At 24.0% G+C, this 21,480-nt stretch overlaps 1 protein-coding gene across 1 annotated transcript in view; it reads right to left on the reverse strand.

The window, feature by feature from the left end:
• Positions 1-3,327: 3,327 nt before the first annotated feature.
• Positions 3,328-21,480, reverse strand: part of LOC117172429 (proteasome activator complex subunit 4-like) — an 81,115-nt gene continuing 62,962 nt past the window's right edge. Inside the window, exons 13-16 of the mRNA XM_033360353.1 lie at positions 16,262-16,651; positions 11,563-11,985; positions 3,757-3,987; positions 3,328-3,648 (exon numbers count right to left, since the gene is read on the reverse strand). Of these exons, the coding sequence (XP_033216244.1) occupies positions 3,514-3,648; positions 3,757-3,987; positions 11,563-11,985; positions 16,262-16,651 (1,179 nt within the window). The 3' untranslated portion in view covers positions 3,328-3,513. The remainder of the gene's footprint in view (positions 3,649-3,756; positions 3,988-11,562; positions 11,986-16,261; positions 16,652-21,480) is intronic.

The following is a 21,480-nucleotide window of genomic DNA, read 5'->3' on the forward strand; positions in this document are numbered from 1 at the left end:
ATTATATACAGAAAAATTTAAGTATTTAGTAGAAACATCAATTGTTGATTTGAAAATAAACTTTTTTGTTGAAAATTAATATTTTTGTGATAAAATTTTAAGTGTTTTTAAAAATGCGCAATTTTTCCTTGAAAATTCAGAAGTTTGATTGAAATTTTTGTTCCTTCTTAGCAGAAAAATCTTTCTTTTTAATATTTTATCTATTACATTTTTTGTTGAGAATTGATATTCTTTGTTAAATGTGTATTTATTTTTTGGCATTCAATTATTTTGTTGAAAATTCGACAATTTTGTCAGAATACCTCATTTATGGTTAAAAATTCAACTGTTATGTTGTTTTCTTTGATTAAAGATTAAAATATTTGATAGAGAATGCAACTATTTCCTTAAAAATAAACTATTTTGTTTAAAATTCATATTGTCATGTTAAATTTTGCAGAAAATTAGTATTTTCTGATAAAAATTAAAAAACCGGTTTGCAATTCTTTTTTAACTAAAAAGCCTTTCCTGGTGTAAGATTAATTTCTGGTTGATTTTTTTTAAACCAGTCAGTATTTCAGCTAAATTCAGCAAATATTCGGTCTTTACGGTCAATGATTAAGTCAAAATAAAAGCATCCGAAATAACATGTGAAAAACATATTTATTTCGTTTAAAAAAATCCTCAACGTTTCGACCAACACTGCGGGTCTTTATCAAGAGTCGATATACAAATCTATAATTTAATAAAAAACTGTATGAGCGTAAACGTTTTAATAATTAGTGTCGTAAAAAGGATATCGGTTTGAACAAAACAAAAAAAAAATATATTAAAACATACCTGAGTCAAAAAACAATGTCATATTTTATAAAAAACAAACAGCGTTATTTAAAAATTAAAAAAAAAAAATTTTAACAGAATAAAATTTCTATTGATTGAAGCCTCATAGATATTGGAGAGGCTCCAATAATTTATGAAAAATGTCACATAATTGAAACGATGTTTACCGACGGACGATACAAGACTGACTGTTATGAAAAGTCGTAATTGCAGAGGTAACAAATATTAATAAACCTCTGATGAAAAGGCGCGCCAAAGCTTGCGAATATAAGATTGAATAAATTAAGTTGATTTAAATTAGAATTTAAAAAGAGGGGGGAGGGGGTTAATTCATAATGCTTTGATAAATTTGGTTTATATTCAATATTTCAGTTTTTAAATTTACTGAAGTGTTGATATATATCAATAAAAATTGATTCAATGATACGTATTTTAAAAGTATTATTTTCTCTGGCCAAGATTTTAATATGTGAAGACCTATTTTTCGAATCGTCTGAGCGAGTAGCCGAAGGTTGGCCCTGAAATATGCGACGGAGAAGCTATCGTTGGCGACTCATATGTCATTGTTTAGTCTAGGACCCTTTGGCGCCTAGAACCCTATGGTGTATCAAAAACAAAAGTCTCCATGTGAAGTGGAGAAAACGACACATTCGCTTGGAATCGTCGTCCTGAGCGGATGCTTAATTTGATTGATCCGAATATATTAATTGTTCATTAAATGTCTTAAAGTACTCCTTATTTTTATAAACTATTGATAAGAGTTTTCACAATATAATTTTTATAAATATTCGGGACTTTGATTTTTTTACCTACAAATATTAGCAAAATCAAAGGCATGACTAAATTTCTACGAATGTTGTGAATCTTTGGGAGTGCCTTTGCCACAACACTACTATGCGTTTTCAATCTATATGCAACTGATTCATTAATGTATCTTTTATTTTCCTATTTAGAAACAATACCATAGCATTTATTTTCGACTGTTGGAACTAAATTAGTTTTTACATTTGTGGGATTTATAATAAGGATTTCAAGATTAGTGTAAAGATTTCTGTTTATTCAGATAACATAAACGATTAGAAAATAATAAGATGAGAAACAGAATAAATGAGTGAACACGTCTTAATCGTCTTAGTATCATCGCAACACTGGTCTTCCAGCAAGATCATGATACGCCAAAAGCCAGGATGTTTATACTTCATGTATCGTATTGTGGTCGACGTGATGTTATGAATTCTTGCACATACACTCTCTAAAAATCTACGGCACGTTATAGACTCTAATTTGAAGTCGAGCTTAAGCTAAACATTGATAATTTTGATACTACACATTTTTGTATAAATTATTGTTTTTTAAAATGTTTTCTATAGTGAAATTATAATCATTCCTATTCGCTGCCACCATAATATTGCCTTTATCGGCTTTTACAAATAATAAATCTTTGTGGTTTTTTTGAAAATTTATAATGTTTTCTGTAATTTTATTATTATTTTTAAATTTTTTATTTCTATTGTGATTTGAAATTAATTCAGTTACTGTCCTTCTAATTTTTAATTTATCCTCTTCTTTTTTTAGATTTTTTATGGAGTTTTCAATATTGGCAATGATATTGTTCACTGGAATTTTATCGATATTGTATGGAACACCAAATTTTTTTCCCAAGGCTAAAAATTCAGCAATTTCATCAGGGATTTTTACATTTGAAACATTTCTAAAACATTTTTCAACTCTAAATTCTCGAAGTTTAACATTTGTTTCGAAGTTTCTATCTTTTAACCATTGGAACTTTTTAATACAATCATTTCTAACGTTAAATTGTAATTTTTCTAACGCCCGATATTGCGAATCAAAGAAAAAATGTAAAGAATTTTCATTAATATTTCTAAATAAACGATATTTCAAATAATTTACGACACTAATTATTAAAACGTTTACGCTCATAGTTTTTTTATTAAATTATAGATTTGTATATCGACTCTTGATAAAGACCCGCAGTGTTGGTCGAAACGTTGAGGATTTTTTTAAAAGAAATAAATATGTTTTTCACATGTTATTTCGGATGCTTTTGACTTTATTATTGAAAATTAAAACGGTCGAAGAAAGGAAAAACAGTTTTGGATCTGCTGAATCTACAATTGTTTTGTATATTTGTTCTTTTTTTTAATATAGAAATTCAACTGTTTTGTTAAAATCTCGTAGGAAAGCTTTTTTTTTACAAAAAAGGCTACTGCACAAATATAAAAAGGATTCATTAAAAAACCCGCTAATTTTTGAGTTCGGAAAATCGAAAATTTAGTGACTTCTCAAGATTCAGAAAGCACAAACTTGTACCGAGAGAGGAACGAATGATTCCCTGCATTAAAATAAAAATATATGTATATTTTTTAAATTTGTGCTCCAAATATAATCAAAAAGTATTTTCTTCAGGCATTCGAAAGTATTGACGCTTAACAATTGGAAAGCCTAGGATATAATTTTTTGTATTGTTTTAAAAGAAAGTCCTTCTTTTGATTCCAGATACATCTTTAATAAACTTTAAAAAAATATATTTACATAGAACTTATAAGGTAACAAAACAAACGTCGTCAATTGTTATAATTTATTTTCACTTATCTGCTGTAAAAAAAACCTTTCAATAATATTAAAAATAATTAGGGATCACATTCCATTTTTCAAACAATAAGCAGTGCTGTATCACGCATAATGCGAAGGTGGCACCGTTAAATCCTGAAGAACTTCCAATTGTTCTTCGGTAAAATGCTGAGCATGAACACTCCACCCATCGTAATGTGTACGTTTGAAATTGCTTAAAGTCTTTCTAATTGTGGCCTGAAAAACATTTTTTTTATTTTTTATTTAAAAAATGTGCAAGAAGCTGTTTTAAACTTGGAAAATTAAATTTCAAGAGAGACATTTGATAAACATTAAAATACTTACAGGAATAGGTTGAGGATCGTTAAGATGCGATCCCATGTGTTCGAAAATCGAGGGCACATAACTAGGAATATCATAAGGATGCGCTTGAATGAAAGCACAAAGACCTAAAATCCCAGCATGCCGTGTTCGAATCGCATTTATTTCTACAACATTCGCCCTCTCCAGGGCATCCGGAGCGATTTGGTGTTTTCTCTTTCGTATCCTGGTCCTCGATTTTACTTTAAATTCTTCCTAAAATGTCATGAACAATTTTTTTTTTAATGTTAAGGTTCAATTGTTAATTAAAATTCTGTATTTTCCCGGCTAGACATTTTTGTATTCAATTTTCGGTAAAATTTATGATTAAACAAAAAAATAAATTCTCGACGAAAAACGTGATAGTTGATATTTACACCACAAAATATTTCAATATTCAATCAGACAGTTGAATTAAACAAAAAATTCCAATTTTAAACAAATTATTTGAGGCCTTAATGAAAAAAGACTATTTTTTAATTCAAAAATATGAATTTTCTGCCAAAATTTCCAATTAAAAAAGAGGAATTTTCTATCAAAAATAGAATAGCTACATTTTCAGTAAAAAAGAACGAATTTGTAACAAAATAGTTAAATGCTTAACCAAAGAAATGAGTTTTTAAATAAAATGATAAATATTCAATAAAAAAATGAATTTTTAACCAAAAAGTTTAATTTGCAACAAAAAACATTAACTTTCTATAAAAAGAGACAAATTTTTATTATATAGATGAATTGTCAACTTAACAGTTAAATTTCTAACCAAGCAGATGAATTTTCAATTAAGAAGTCTATCAAAAAAGATACATTTTCAACAAAACATAGAATAGTTAAATATGTTCACATTAGAAAAATTAATTTTCTACAAAACAAAAAATTCAACAAAATACAGACATTTTCAACCAAATAGATGCATTTTCAACGGAATAAAATATATTTTCAAACATAAAATAATTAAATTTTAGTTAAAAAAATAATGTACAACATCCAAAATAAGATTTCAACAAAATAATTGAATTTTTATCAAAGAAATTAATTTTTAACTAAAATGATGAATCTTTTTTAAAAAACGAATTTGTAACCAAATAGTTAAATTTCCAAACAAAGAAATAATTTTCAACAAAATACAGACATTTTCAATCAAATAGTTGCATTATAAACAGAAGAAAATATATTTTCAAACAAACATAAAATAATTAAATTTTTAGTTAAAAAAATAATGTACAACATCCAAAAGAAAATTTCAACAAAATAATTGAATATTTAACCCACGAAATGAATTTTTAACTAACATGATGAATCTTTAAAAAAACCGGATTTGTAACCAATTAGTTAAATTTCCAAAGAAAGAAATGAATTTTCAACCAAATTTTGAATTTTTAAATGAATTTTCAACCTAGTAGTTAAGTTTTCAACAAAAGAAATTAATTTCCAACAAAAAAGATCCATGTTTAATTAAATAAATAAATTTCCTCGGTTTAAAAAAATTTTTTCAAGACTTAACTGAAAATTGAAAACTAAACAAATTTAAATAAAAACTATTAAGTTAATTTCGAAGAATTCAATTGAATTAAGAAAATTCAAACAACTCAGAATAAATTAAGAAGAATTGAAGGTGAATTCAAAATAATAATTTCGAAACTCTTCAAATCTTTAAAACCATAAGGAATATCTTAGTTTTTAAATAAATGCTTTAAAAACCACTAAATTATTATTAAACTTCGTGAAACTCTATGAAATCTGGAAAAATTTCCTGAAATCCTAGAAAATGTTTTAAAATACTTTAGAGGCCTTTAAAATCCCTTCAAATCATTGAATTAAAAAGATTAATTTTCTATTTAAAAAAATATTAATTTTTAATCAAATACATCAATTTTCAAACAAATTTTGCATTTTTAAACGAATTTTGAATCTAATAATTAAATTTTCAACTAAAGAAGCGAACTTCCAACTAAAAAGATTAATTTTCTATCTAAAAAAGATTAACTTTTAATAAAATACATAAATTTTCCCAGTTAAAAAAAATAATTTCAAGACTGGACTGGAAATTAAAATCTAAACAAATTTTAAGTCAAATTTTTGTTTATAAAAATGCTCAACTTTAACACGTTTCAACTGAGCAATTTTTAATGCTCTAAATTAAAGAATAAATCAAGAAATTTGTATATATTCCAAATTATATCATTTTAAGCAATTAAAGTTGGAAACTTTAAAAATTAAACGATTACCATTTTTGTCAACTGAACGTTTTTTAAACTAGAAGTTGAATTTTTTTAATTTTGAGTCGTTTTAAATTAATAAATGTTCAATTATTATTTATACATTAAAATTCAACGCTTTTAGTAAAAAAAATTTAAAAAATTAAAAAAATTAAAATAATTAAAATAACAAGTATGTTCATCAAATAAGAATACGTTATTTTATTAAAAAAAATTTTTTTTTATTATTTAGTAATTTCTTGATTGTTTAGATTCGGGAATTTTACAGTGTCTGATATTTTATAATGATGACAAACACATTGCAGATAATGTTTATTATCCAGAATTTTTTATACAAACTGTCGTCAATTTAAAATTTTAGAATATTTTTATTATTATATTATTTTATTCAAATATTTTCTTTTTCAGGAATTTTCCAGATACAAGAATTATGTTTTTTCGGATTTTTCAGCCGTCCCTAAAAATTCATTTCTTTAGTTAGAAATTTTTTGTTTTCTTTTCATTGAAACTTGTTTTTTTAGTACCTTAGTTTGGTTGTAAATTAATCAGTTTCGGTTGATAGTGAAACATTAGTCGTTTTTGTAGAATTAAACTAGTTTAAAATTTAAATAAAAATATTTTATGTTTTGAAATTCAAATACCTAATTTTAAAGTTGCACTACTTTCATTAAAATTCATTCTTTTAATTGAAGATTCATCACTTTGGTTCAAAATTGACCTCCTCGGCTGAAATATGAACTGTTTTGTATAAAAATATATATTTTTTAAAAAATAATTTTTTAACTGATAACTAAACTACTTCAATGGAACTTTATTTCTGAGTTGGAAATCAATTTTTTTAACTAAAAATGTAACTATTCCATTTTTCATTAAAAATCGACCTTTTAAATGAACAGTTGGACACATATTTAGTAGAAAATTCGTCTTTTAGCTTAAAAAAATTATCTAGTGTTGTAAAAATTGTATTTATTTTTTGGGTTCAAAATGCATATTTTTTGGTTGAGAATTCAACTATTTTATTTAAGATTCGACCTTTTTTGGATAAAATAAAAAATTTTTAATCAAAAATTAAAATATTTTTTGTTTGATGTTTCGTTTATTAAATTTTTTTGACAATTCATCTCTTTTAATTGAAAATATACCCAGTTTGTTGAAAATTTGTATTTTTGAATTGAATATTGATATTTTCGGATTAAAATTAAATCTTAGTAGAATTAAACTGTTCTTTATTTAAAATTACAATATTTTTTGGTTGAAGATTCAAACTAATTATTTGATAATGGAACTTTGGTAGAATTAAACAGTTTTTTATTGAAAATTAACATCTTTTTTGTTTGAAAATTTAAATACGTATTTGAAACATGCATTACTTGGTTTAAAATTTATTATTATCATTTTAACTAAAAATTCGTTTTTTCTTCGGCTGAAAATTAATTTTTTACTGAAAATTTTATTTAGTTGCAAATAAACTATTGAGTTGGAAATTCGTTTATTTGGATGAAAAAATTTTTTTTTTGAAAATCTTTCTTGATTGAGGTTTCATGTTTTTTATTTAAAAACTAACTATTTGTGGTATTTAGTTTAAAATTCAACTATTTTAACTGTTTAATTTTTCAAGTTAAATTTAGTACATTTTTTTATTTTGAACATATTCAGAACCAGCTTGTAAAATCAACGATTATTCTATTTTGAATACTAAAACTAAAGTTTAATTTCAAAAATCATTAATTAGTTTATATTTCATCAATGAATAGCATTTTTTAATCAAACATTTTCAATTTCAAACGCTTTTCGCTTTTAATTGTTGCAAGCCTCACAGTCCCTTTGGGATAAAATATAGGGATCAAAGGATACTTTTTTCGCACTCAAATGGTAAAAAATTCAGGATAACATAAATTCAAACGAATTCAAATTAATTGGAAAAAAATTGAAATATGAAAAAAATGCATAGAATAACTTTAAAATGAGCTTAGAGAAATTCAAGGGAATTCAACAAAATTTGATGAAATGCCTAAGAATTCAAAGCGAGGTTACAAAACTTCAGGCTTTGTTGAATCAAAACTTTCAAAAATTCAAAAAAAAAATCCATTGAATTAATTAGAATTGACTAAATTTAGAAGAATTTAAGTGAATTGAAAAATTCAACAGAATTCCAAATAATTTTAAATCTGTTCAAATATTTGAAACTACACTAATTTCCAACAAAAAAGCGACTAATTACTACAAAAAGGTTCAAATAAATTGGAAATTTTATTTTAAAAAAAGGATCTATTTATTAAAAATCCTTCAACATGTTTTGAAATTTGGTAAAATTGGTTAAAGCTGTTGAATAAATACGTGAAAATATTTTAAATCCTTTGATCATTTTATCAATTGATTCTCACAATCAATTAAATAAATACTTTAATAAAGTCAAAGCAAAATCCATTGAATTAAGTTAATTTAAAAGAATTCAATTGAATTAAAAAATTCAAAACAATCTAGGATAAATTAACAAGAATTCGAAGTGAATACCACAAAATAATTTATAAACTCTTAAAATCTTCGAAACCCTTAGTAATATCTAGAGTTGTAAAAAAAAATCCTTCAAAAAAGACTAAATTATTACTAAATTTCGTGAAATTCTAGAAAATCTATCGATATTTCCTAAAATCTTGGAAAATTGATTAAAATACCTTGAGATTTTAAAAAGATCCTTATAATCATTGCAATCCTCGGAAGCCTTATAAAATTCCGTGAAATCTTTGAAAATATCATAAAAATTTATAGAACCTGTAAAATCATTCCATATCTTCCGAAATCAGAAAAAATAAACAATAAACTAAAACATTTAAAGTGGAACTCTTGAATTTTTAACTTTTAAAATTGAAGTTTAAAAGTTTTTGAATTAACAAATTTTCTATGGAATTGTTCAGTAATTTACACGTATAAACTACTAACACTTTTCAGCTGAATACTTTCAAGTTTAATGAACTTAAACTGCAAAATTCAGAATTGTTAACATTAATAAATTATAGAGTTCAAATATTTAGATTAAGTTCCAAAAATATAAATCCAGGTTAACATTTCCAATACTCTAAATTAAAAAATCAATCAATGAACTTAAAAATTGTCAGAATTATATTATCAATTATTTTAGGCCATTAAATATTTTAAAATTTACATTTTTTTCAACTTAAAAAATCTTAAATTAGAATTTAAATTATTTTCATTTTAAATAGTTTAAGCATCCTTGAAACAACTGAACACTTATTATTTTTAGAAACATAGAGAGTAATTTTAAGAGATATTTAGGAGTTTCAAAAAGATTGAAAATTAATTTTGAACCTGAAATGATTTCAAATCATTTTAACGTAGTTTGTTTACCGGAAATTTTTGTTTATTTGTAACGAAATTTCGGTGCGAATACAGCCTAATTTAAAACAAAATGTAGATTTTTGGAGTTAAAAACAAATTTAGAGGCTTTTTACGAATTGTGAAAGACTCCAAACGAATAAAAACATTTTCTTAAAATTCCTAGGAAAATTGAAAATGATTCATTTTGAAAAATTATTATAACAGAATATTCAAAAAGATTTAAAGAGATTTCAAATATTATTAAAAACGACCCAGAAAGAATTTAAGGATTTTTTTTTAATTTTTAAGATTTTTTCAAAATTGTAGGAAAATTTTTATTCAGTTTAAAAAATGTTTGGAAGTTCTGAATTTTGTTTTCACAAACTTCGTTTAAATTACTTGATATCATTTTAAGTTTTCTAAATTTCTCTTAAAATTACTCAAATATTTCTACAAATAATACGTGTTCAATTATTATTTATACATCAAAATTCGACAATTTCGCTTACAAATTAAATATTTTATTAAGTAGAACAATTAAAATTGAAACGTTAAAATCTTTTCGAAATTTTAACAATTCAAAGCTTTCTATGTCAAACAATTAAATGAGTTAAAAATTAAATAATTTAGACTGAAACAATATTTTCATTTTAATAAAAGCATTTAATTACGAATTAATTACGAATCTGGAGATTCTTTAACTTTCAAAGGATTTAGAATCGTTTTATTAAATCGATTATTGTTCAGTTTTTAATACTTAAAGTAAAGACCCATTTTAAAAATTAATTATTTATATTTACAGTTGATAGAATAAAACTGTTTTTTATTCAAAATTTTCAACTTCAAACGTTTTTAATTTTTAATTGTTCAAGTCATCAAGACTGCACGTTACAATTCTTTAAATTAAAAATATAAGGTTAAAAATAAAAAACTAAAATAGAGAAGTTTTCAGGTAAAAGATTTTCGAATTACGCATTATAAACTGAATAATATCCTATTTGAAAAATATATCAATTCAAGAAAAAAATTTACTGTCATTTCTCGGTTTTTCCTGATCTTAAGAAATTCCCGGTCATTTCCCGATTTCCCGGTCCAGCGGCCACCCTACGAAATTCTTCAAAATTCGTTATTCTAAAATATTGCCAAGGCTTTAAAATCCCTTTAAATTAATGAAATTAATAAAAAATTTCTTGGAATCATCTTAAATTCCCTAAAATATTGAAAATCCTTTAAAATCCTACAAAATGCCTCACTTCTCGTAAATAAATTCCTTAAAATTCACTAAAATATGATAAAATCACATGAAAATTCTATGATGTTATTTCCTAAAAACCTAGAAAATGTATTAAAATACTTTAGAGACCTTTAAAATCCCCTAAAATCATTAAAATCCTCAGAAACTTGAAAAAATACTTTAAAATCCTTTCATCATTTTATCAATTGATTCTCACGACCAATTAAATAATAACTTTAATTAAGTAAAACAAAATTAATTGAATTACGTTAATTTGAAAGAATATAATTGAATTAAAAAAATTTAAACAATTCAGGATAAATTAATAAGAAATCAAGGTGAATTCCAAAAAATAATTTGTAAACTCTTAAAACCTTTGAAACCCTAAGAAATATCTTATTTTTTCAAATAAATTCTTTAAAACTACTAAATTATCATTAAATTCCCTGAAATTCTATGAAATCTCGCGATATTTCCTACAATCTTGGAAAAATTATAAAAATACCTTGAGATCTTGAAAAAAAACTCTAATAATCATTGAAAAAATAGCTTATAAAATACCTTATGCCTTATAGAATAATTAAATTCTCTAAAATATTGAAAATCCTAAAAAATCCCTCACTTCTCGTGAATAAATTCCTTAAAATTCACTAAAATATGATCAAATCACATGAAATTCTATTATGCTAATTTCTGAAATCCTGGAAAATATATTAAAATACTCTGAGACCGTTAAAATCTCTTTAATTAATTGAAATCCTCAGAAATGTGAGAAAATTCTGTAAAATCTTTAAAAGTAAAATAACCTCAAGAAAAAAAAGAGGTAAAATCAAACTTATATTCAATTGCATTACATCATTGGATACGAAATTTGTGATATCCAAACTTCACGGAATAGATTATGCTACTAAAAATTGGTAAAAATCCCGTTCAAAAAAAAAAAAAATTAACTTCCTTTTCCCGGTTTCCGGACTAGCGATCACCACAAATTAATTATCTTACCAACAGAGTTTCTTTATCAGGAATGAAAGCACAATGAAGCAATCCTCCGAGGACTTGGCCCGCTTTTTCTCTAACCTCGAGCCTCTCATCCTCCAGGAGTCGAAGAACTATTTCCTGAACAGTCTCGACCCACTCGTCCTTGCTCAGCAAAATGCTCATATTGTGAAAAACAAAGACTTGCAGAAAATCGAGAGAGGTCGCTCTCACCCACCAGGACGTGTTCATCGAGGCTTTCAAAACGGCCTCAAAGGCCGCTGGCATATATTTCGGCATTGTCAATCCTCTTGCTAAGATTGCTAGGACTTCGGAACACAAAGACGCTAATTCGTCATCGTTTTCACAGTTTTCCAATTGACACATTGTCAGGAAGAATTCGTAGTAACCGGGAAGGACGCTGTACTGCGCTCGATTTATACTGAATATCTGAAAATAATTGGACAATAACCTGCTGTGTGTCTAGTCAAATATTGGGGACGACATTCCCTGACAATTTCAGGGTTTTTTTACTGGTTTTTTTAGTACGTAGCCGTTCAAATATTTAAAAAAAAATCAACTCGGAAGAAGATTTTCTTAGAAGATTAATTTTCTAAGAAAAACACAATTTTTTAAAACAAAATTCATGAATTATCAACGAAATAGTTCAATTTTGAACTAAAAAATACCGATTTTCAACGAAATAGTTGAATTTTTAATCAAAAAAGATCAATTTTCAATCAAAAATGAAAATTTTAAATTTTAAGTTAAAAAAATTAATTTTCAACAAAATAATTCAATTCTTAATCAAATTGATAAATTTTTAACTAAAATTACAGATATTTAACTAAAATAGTTGAATTTTATACCAAAAAGAAATTTTTCAAATAAAACGATGAATCTTCAACTGTAACAGTTGAATTTGAAAAAAATAAAATGATTTTCTACCAAACAATACAAATTGTCAACTAATAGAGATCAAGATTCAATTAAAAATTGAACTCAAATTTTCAGCTCAAAGAATAATGCTAATCCAAAAAAAAGAACAGTTTTTAAAATCACAGTTACATTTTTAAAAAAATGATGAATTTTCTAATAAAATGGTGAATCTTCATTTGAAATAGCGAAATTTTCAGCAAAAAATATAAAATTTTCAAATAAAATGGTTAATGTTTGACGGAAATACTTGAATTTTCTACGGAAAATGTGAATTTTCAAACAAGGAGATTAATTTTTTACAAAAAACGATAATTTTATCAACAAAAGACATGAATTTTCATTTATTCCAGAGACATTAAAATATTTAACTTTTTTTTTTAACAATCAACTCGGCATATATGTATACAGTTTTTCGCGAGTTTATTATAAATAATGTTTTTTTGCTTCAGTTTTTAAGTATTCAATTAATATGTTTATTTCTAAACCGTTGACAAATTGTATTGAAAGATATTATTAAATATATTAGCACCACAGATTAATTAAATCAAACTAAAAACATAATAATAGTCATTTTTTGAATTTGTCTCTAAAGTTCATGAATTTGAATAATAAATCAAATTTTTTTATTGTATCTTCTTAAACTTAATTCAGAGGATATTTAAATAAAATTAATCTGGATACTAAATAGATAAATTTCGACCAAAAAAGATCAATTTTAAATCAAAAAGATAAATTTTCAAACAATATGGTGAATATTTAACTAGAATACCTGAATTTTCAACGATAAAGTTGAATTTTTAAACACGAAGATTAATTTTCTACGAAAAGCACGATATTTGTAAACAGAATTATGGAATTTTCAATGAAATAGTTCAATTTTGAACTAAAAAATACCACTTTTCAACCAAATAGTTGACTTTTAACTAAAATAGATAATTTTTCAATCAAAAATGGAAGTTTTTAATTTTCAGTTAAAAAAATTAATTTTCAACAAAATAATCCAATTTTCAATCAAATTGATGAATTATCAACTAAAATTACAAATATTTAACTAAAATAGTTAAATTTTCAAACAAATTGATGAATTTTCAACTAAAATGATGAATCTTTAAGTGTAATAGTTGAATTTTCAACAAAAAAAAATTATTTTCTACCAAAAAAAGACAAATTTTCAACAAATAGAGATAAATTTTTAATTCAAAATTGAAGAGACAAATTTTCAGCTAAGAAAATAATGTTAAAACAACAAAAAGAACATTTTTTTAAAGCATATAGTTACATTTTTAACAAAATGATGAATTTTCGAATAAAATTATGAATCAGCAGAAATGGAATAGTTCAGTGTTCAGCTTAATCAAATTAATTTATTCTCTAAAAAATAATTGTCAACCAAAAGATTAAGTTTCTTTTTTATTATTATTCTTTGTTTTATTTAAAAATTCAGCTATTTTGTGGAGTATTCAAGTTTTGAAATCACATATTCACCATTTTATTTGTAAATTGTCTTTTCTGTTGAAAATTTAACTAACCGACTTTAATATTCCTTAATTTTAGTTAGAAATTCATGTTTTTAGTTTAAAATTCATCTATTCCAGTTAAAGGTGCACAATTATAGTTGAAAATAATTAAAATGTATCACTTTAATTAAAAATGTAACTATTTTGTTGAAATTTTCTTGGTTGAAAATTAATTTTTTAAACTGATAATGTGACATTCATCTATTTTCTTTAAAAATATTCTTTTTTTTAATAGAAAATTAATCTTCAAAGAGATGAATTTTCAATTAAAATGATATATCTGCAAACAAAAATAATTGTTCAACCAAAGAGTTGAATTTTAAACTAAAATTCCAACCTAAAATTATGGGATATTCATTTTTAATAGTTAGCTAGATTTTCAGTTAAAAAAAAATAATTTTCAAACAAAAACTAATTAAAAAGATAATTGCTACATTTAAAAAAAAAGATACATTTTTAACTAAAATAATGAGTTATTCAACTTGAATAATTTAATTTTTAACCAACAAAATTAATTAGCAACCAAGAAGATTAATTTCTGATAGAAATTTGATCTTTTTTGGTCTAAAAATCCAAATGTTTGGTTAAAAAAATTAATTTTTTGTTGAAAATTGCTCTCTTCGGGTTGATAATTCAAAAATTTGGTTGTTATTTTTTTCCCACAAAAAAAAATACAATTTTCAGTAAACTACTTGAACTTTGATATAAACAAGATCAATTTTCAACCAAAAATAAAATAGTTTAATTTCCAAGTAATACATTTTTTTTTTAAATTTACATTTTAAAAAAATGTAATGAATTTTCAACTAGAATAATTGATTTTTTAACCGAAAAGATTAATTAACAACCAAGCAGATTAATTTCTGTTAGAAATTTGATCTTTTTGGTTAAAAATGCAACTGCTTAGTTGAAGATGTTACTTTTTTGTTGAAAATTCGTCTAATCGGCTTGAAGATTACAAAATTTGCTTGACATTTTTTTCTTTCTTAACTGAAAAATCAACTATTGAGTTAAAATTTAGTTTTTTTTGTGTTGAATTTATCCTTTTTTTTGTTGAAAATTCAACTACATACTTTCTAAAGTTGAACTACTTTATTCAAAATTCAATTTTGTTGTTGTAGATTCATCATTTTAGTCGAAAACTCAACTATTTGTTTCAAAATCATCTTTTTTGTTGAAAATTCGTCTTTTTTGGCTGAAATTTCAATAATTATGCAAAAAAAAATTCTTTCTTGACTGAAAATCTTTTTAAGTTAAAATTTGTTGGATGAAGATTCATAATTTTAGTTGATAATTTAAAATATGCTAGACCCTTTCAAAAAGAGTCTCTTTCAAAGCGTCTTGTTTTCTAATGTTTTGAATTTCTGTTTATGATTCTTAAAAAATTAATAGAAACTGTGTAAAAAAATGCGAGGGAGTTCAAAACTCATCTGTCAGGTTGAAAATTAAAAAAGTTTTGGTTGACATTTTTTTCTTGTCTGAAAAGTCAACTATTTTGCTGGAAATTGTTGGGTTGAAAATTCATCATTTTAGTCGAAAATTTAACTAATTGGTTCAAAATTAATTTTTTTTTATGCAAATTCATAATTTGGGATGCAAAAAGCGTCTTTCTTTCTTGATTGAAAACTCTAGTATTTTTTTTTGTAAGATATCATTTATTAAATATTTGATTCATCCTTTTGGTTAAAAATGTATCGGTTTCGTTGAAAATGTGACTATTTTGTTAAAAATTGGTCTTTTTCTATTTAAAATCCAGCTATTTTAATTGAAAATTAATATACTTGGCTCAAAATTGCACTACTTTATTAAAAATTTATTTTTTTGTTAATATTCTTAATTTTAGTTGAAAATTCATCTCTTTGGTTGAAATTTCCACAATTATGTAAACAATTTTTTCTTTCTTGGTTGAAAATCTTTTTTAGTTACAATTTTTTGGTAGAAGATTCATAATTTTAGTTGATAATTTAAAATATTTTAGGCCCTATAAAAAAGAATATTTTTAAAAGCGTCTTGTTTTCTCATCTTTTGAATTTCTATTTAAGGTTCTTAAAAAATTAATAGAAACTTTTTTTTTTAATATAAGGGAATTGGTGAAAAATACTGGACTTTAGCTGTTTTTTCAAACGCAAGGAAAAAAAGAGAACAGGCTCTGATCATTGTTATAAGAAAATTAAAAAAAAATTAAATTTTGAGAGAATGCGAATTGAAAAGGTTCTAAAAACTGTTGAAAATTTTGAAGTAAAAAACGATAATAAAAATTAAATTCTCACCATCCATTTACAAATTGTTTTAAAAAGTTTAATGGCCTTGGTTTTCTCCTCTTCATTGACTATCTGATGTTCACTCTCCTCCATCGCTTCATTTAGACGAACGCCAGCCACTGCACTCGATAATGAATTCTCCCCCGACAAAACATTTGGATTATCAGCAAGCATTTGCAATTTCGGTGCTAGTTTGTCTATCAAATTCTGTGCACAGGGATTCGTTTGCAAAGCAGAGTTTTCTTCAAATCGGATATCGGCTTCGAAAATCGTCGCAAGAATAGACCCTAGACGATTTCGCAGAATTTGGAAGGGATTGTGTTGGAGACGATTTTCCAAGCGTGTCAGGAGACGATGATATAATTCGGATACGCGCCATGTCACCTGCGTCAAAGCTGACTGAAAAATAAAATTAAACATTCGGAAATTGCAAACGAAAATGGTAAAACCCGAAAAAAAAGATAATACTAGGGTTGCTGTCGGTCCGGGAATTCTGGAAAGTCAGGGAATTTAAAACTGGTCAGGGAAAGTCAGGGTGTGTCAGGGAAAACCTGAATAATGTGTTAATAACACGTAAGTCAATAATTCATATTTTCGGTTTGAAATTTCACTTCTTTCTAGAAATTTATTTTTTATTTGCATGAAAATAAAAGGTTTTTTTAATAAAATAAAAGGTTTTTTGGTTAAAAATTAAACTATGATGGTGAAAAATTAATTATTTTTTTGAAAATTCTTTTTTTGTTTCTGAAAAATCTTTTTTTTTTGTTGATAATTAATTTTTTTAACTGCAAATTTATGTTCATTACTTGAAAATTCATTCATTTTGTTGAAAATTCGTCTCTAATGATAGAAGCTTAATTTTTTTGGTTAAGAATTAATTAATTTGATCCAAATTTAATGTATTTTTTTCTGGTTAAGAATAATTTTTTAAACTTATAACTATTTCATCCTACATCTATTCTAAGTTTTAAAAATGTATCTTTTTAGTTGACACTTCAACTCTTGGGTTAAAAAATAATTGTTTAGTTTCAAATTTAACTGCTTAGTTGCAATTTATTTGGTTTTTTTTTTGATAAAAACGTATTTTTTTAACTAAAGTCAAAACTGTTATACTTTATGCTTGTAAATTCATGTGTTTTGTTGAAAATTTATCTCTTTTTGTATAAAGTTTTTCTTTTTGGTTGAAAATGTAACTATTTGGTTACAAAATTGATGTGCAGATTCATCATTTAATGTGTAAAATTTATTTCTCTGGTTAGAAATATAACTATCTTGTTCAAAATCCAACTTCTTTTGATAAAAATTCACATATTTTTTCGAAAATTCATTTTTTTTGTGGTACAAGATTAATCTTCTTTGTTAAAAATTCATCTTTTTGGTTGAAAATTAATTTCTTTGGTACAAAATTTAATTATTTTCTTGAAGATCGCTTTCTTTTTAGTAAAAATAATTTTTCAAACTGATCATATAACTATTTTAAGTTCAAAAATGTATATTTTTTAGTTGAAAATTCAACTACTGGGTTGAAATATTTTTTTTGAAATTTAACTAATTAGTTGAACATTTCTTTCTTCTTCCAAGTTACAAATTGATGTGAAGATTCATCATTTTATTTGAAAAGTCATTTCCTGTGTTAAAAATTCAACTACATTTATTGAAAATTCATCTGTTCTGTTGAAAATTTAAATATTTTGTTGAAGATTAATTTTTATGGTTGAAAATTTTTTTAAAACTGTAAATATAACTATTCCATTTGTGTTTGAAAATTTATCCGTTATAGTTGAAAATGCACAGCTTCGTTGAAAATTAGTCCTTTTTGGTAGAAAATTATTTTCTGTGTTTAAAATTCATATATTTTTAAAGATTTAACTGTTTAGTTAAAAACAATTTTTTTTTAAATTTTGATCATTTTAGAATTTCATTGGTTGAAAATTCATGTATTTTGTTAAAAATAATTTTTTGTAGAAAATTAAGGTTTTTTCTTGAACAAAAAAACAACTAAAAAAACTTTTTTTTGGGAGGATGAAAGCTCAACTGTTCTGTAGAAAATACGTATTTTTGGTTTTAAAGTTCAATATTTTGTATGAAACTATTTTTCTTTATTGACTGAAAAAACTTTCGTGATTGAAAATTCCTCGTTTAGGTTTGAAAATCAATAATTTTGGTGAAATATCAAATATTACATTTTTCGATGAAAATTAATCTTTTCTGGTTGGAAATTCATCTCTGTAGTATAAAATGATTTATTTGTTGGAATTTAAATTTGTTAACTGAAAATTAAACTCCTTTTTGTTATAATTTTACATTTTGAATTAAAAATTGATCTTTTTTAGTTGAAAGTTCGTCGTTTTACAAATTAAACTGTGTTTTATTAAAAACTAAAATAAGTTTTTGTGGAAATATTATCTATTGCTATTTTCGTTGAGAGTTCATTTTTCAGTTTTTTAGAAACATTTTTTTCTAACATTCATCTCTTTGTTCGAATATTTAACTATTTTGTTGAAATTTTCTTTTTGGGTTGAAAATTTATCTTCTTAGTTAAAAATTAATCTTTCTGATTGAAAACTCTACTGTTTGGTTTACACTTTAGTTCATTAACGATTCAACTATTTTCTTGAAAATTAAACTGATTGGTTGAAAAAATAACTATTTTATTGAAAATTCTTGTTTCTTTTTGGAGAACATTTATCGTATAAACTGAAAAATTAATTATTCCATTTTTTGTTATAACATTAATCTTTGTAAGTTGAAAACCCAATTATTAGGTTCCACGTTCACGTATTTGGGGGAAAATTCATCTTTTCTGGTTGGACATTTATCTTCCTAGTTGAAAATTAATTAATTTTTTTAAAATTCTGTTTTGTTTAAAATTAAACTTTTTTGGTTAGGAACTCAACTATTTTCTTGAAAATTCATCTCATTATTTGAAAATTTTAATATTTTCTCGAAAATTCTTTCTTTTTTTAGGAAACTTATTGATTCAACTGAAAAATTAGTAATTATTCCATTTTTTGGTTCAACATTTATCTTTGACCGTTGAAAACTCAATTATTTGGTGCCAAGTTCACGTATTTTGTAGAAAATTCGTCTTTTTTTGTTGAAAATCTATCTTCTTAGTTAAAAATTAATCCTTTTAGTGAAAAATTATACTGTTTGGTTGACTGTTAAACTTTTTTTATTAAGAATTCAACTATGTTCTTTAAAATTCAGGATGGACGTTTTAATGAAAGAAAAAAATTCTCAGTCATTTTCCGGTTTTTCCCGGTTCAAAAACATTTTTCACAATCAATGAAATTAAAAAAAATTAAACTCTAAAGCCAATAACTTTTCCATTTGAAGTAATAGAAACGAAGATGCAAATTAAAGCACACAAAGTGGAACTTTATTATTTTCAACTTTTAAAACTGAAGTTTTCAACTAAACAATTTGAAATTAAATGCAGTTAAACTGCCAAATTAAAAATATAAATTTTTATAAATTATAGAGTTCAAAGATTCAGATTCACTTTTATCACTTTTATACCATTTTAAGCATTTTAAGCTAGAAACATTAAAAATAGAACGGTTCGGCTTTTTTTTATAAAATGGACACTTCTTAAATTAAAAGTTATTCTTATTTTAAATAGTTTAAAAATCTTTAAAATGCTTTAATATTTTATTTAAAAATCTTAAAACATTTTACATGTTGTTTGAGATTTTTTCAAATTTTTAATTATTTAAACATTTTTTTCAGAACTTCTGTTTAAATTATTTTTTCAAAATAAAAAGTCATTTGAAATTTTTCTATAAAATGTTTTTTTATTCTTCTGAAACCTTTCAAAATCATTCCAAATTTTTAATTAATTTTTAATTTTTCCAAAACTTCTACGTTCAACGTTTAGTTTTTTGTTTGTTTTTTTGTTATAAAGTTTCAATCGGGCGTTTAAATTTGTTTAACTAATAAGACTTTCCAATTTAAACAGTTTAATTTGTAACGTTAAAATCTGGAAATTCTAAAATTGTGAACTGATTTTGTATCGTTTTGTAAAATTAATTATTATTTACTTTTTAAATCTTAAAGTTCAGTTCAATTTTAAGAATCATTAATTAATTCATATTCACATTTGATAAACGAAAATTTTTTTATAGCAAAAATCATCGATTTTAAACGCTTCTACAATCCCAGTATTTGAAGTTTTTTAAACTAAATTTTTTAATTCCTTAAATTAAAATGTACGATAAAAAATTTTTAATCTGAAATTAAAATTTTTTTAAATGAAAGAATTACGCATTATAAACTGAATGATATCATAATTGAAAAAGATCACAATTTAACTAATTACAGGCATCACCGCTCGTAGGGTACTTTTTTCACGCTTAAAGGGTAACAAATTCAAGAAAAATTAATAAGACTTTAAAAAAAATCAAATAAAACCCAAAATAATTCAAATTAATTAGAATAAAATTTTTAATAACAAAAAATTCAATTAATTTCCGTAACAGAATGATAAAGAGTTCAGAATCAATTAAATACAAACTTTTAAAAAATGAAAAAAGTCCATAGAAATAAGTGGAATTGAGTAAATTTAGAAGAATTCAAGTGAACTAAACAAATTCTAGAGAATTTTAAGGAATAAAAAAAATAGGAGTAATTAATAAGAATTCAGGGTGAATTCCAAAAAACAATTTTAAATCTCTTCTAATCTTTGAAACTCTACTCATTTATAAAAAAAATTAAAATGAATGAGAAATATTTTTAAAAATCGAAAAAATCCAATTGATTTCAGTAAATTTGAGTGGATTTGGAGAATTTAAGGGAAATGAGAAGAAGTCGATGAAATTAAAAAAAAAAACTGAATTTAAGAAAATAATCAAGCGAATTAAAAACCATTCAAAAATGAGAAAAAAATCATTGAATTGAGTAAGTTTAAGAATAATTTAAGATTATTTTTAAAGACTTCAAGAATTTAGAATGAATTAATACGAATTCTAGTCGAATTTTTAATGATTGCAAAATATATTTGAAAATCTCTTGAAATCTTTGAAACTCTAAGAAATTCCTCACTTTTACTGAAAAATTCTTTGAAATTAATTAAAATTGTTAAATTCCTTAAAATTATTAAAACCCTTAGAAATTCCTCGAAATTGTTTTAATATCTTTAAAAAGCTTTGGAATATTTTAAAATACCCTAAAATATTTTCAAGTCTTTGAAATCCCTTCAAACTATTGTGGTAAATAAAAAATGCCTG

This window comes from Belonocnema kinseyi, chromosome 5, assembly GCF_010883055.1.
Source record: "Belonocnema kinseyi isolate 2016_QV_RU_SX_M_011 chromosome 5, B_treatae_v1, whole genome shotgun sequence".
Classification (NCBI taxonomy): Eukaryota; Metazoa; Arthropoda; class Insecta; order Hymenoptera; family Cynipidae; genus Belonocnema; species Belonocnema kinseyi.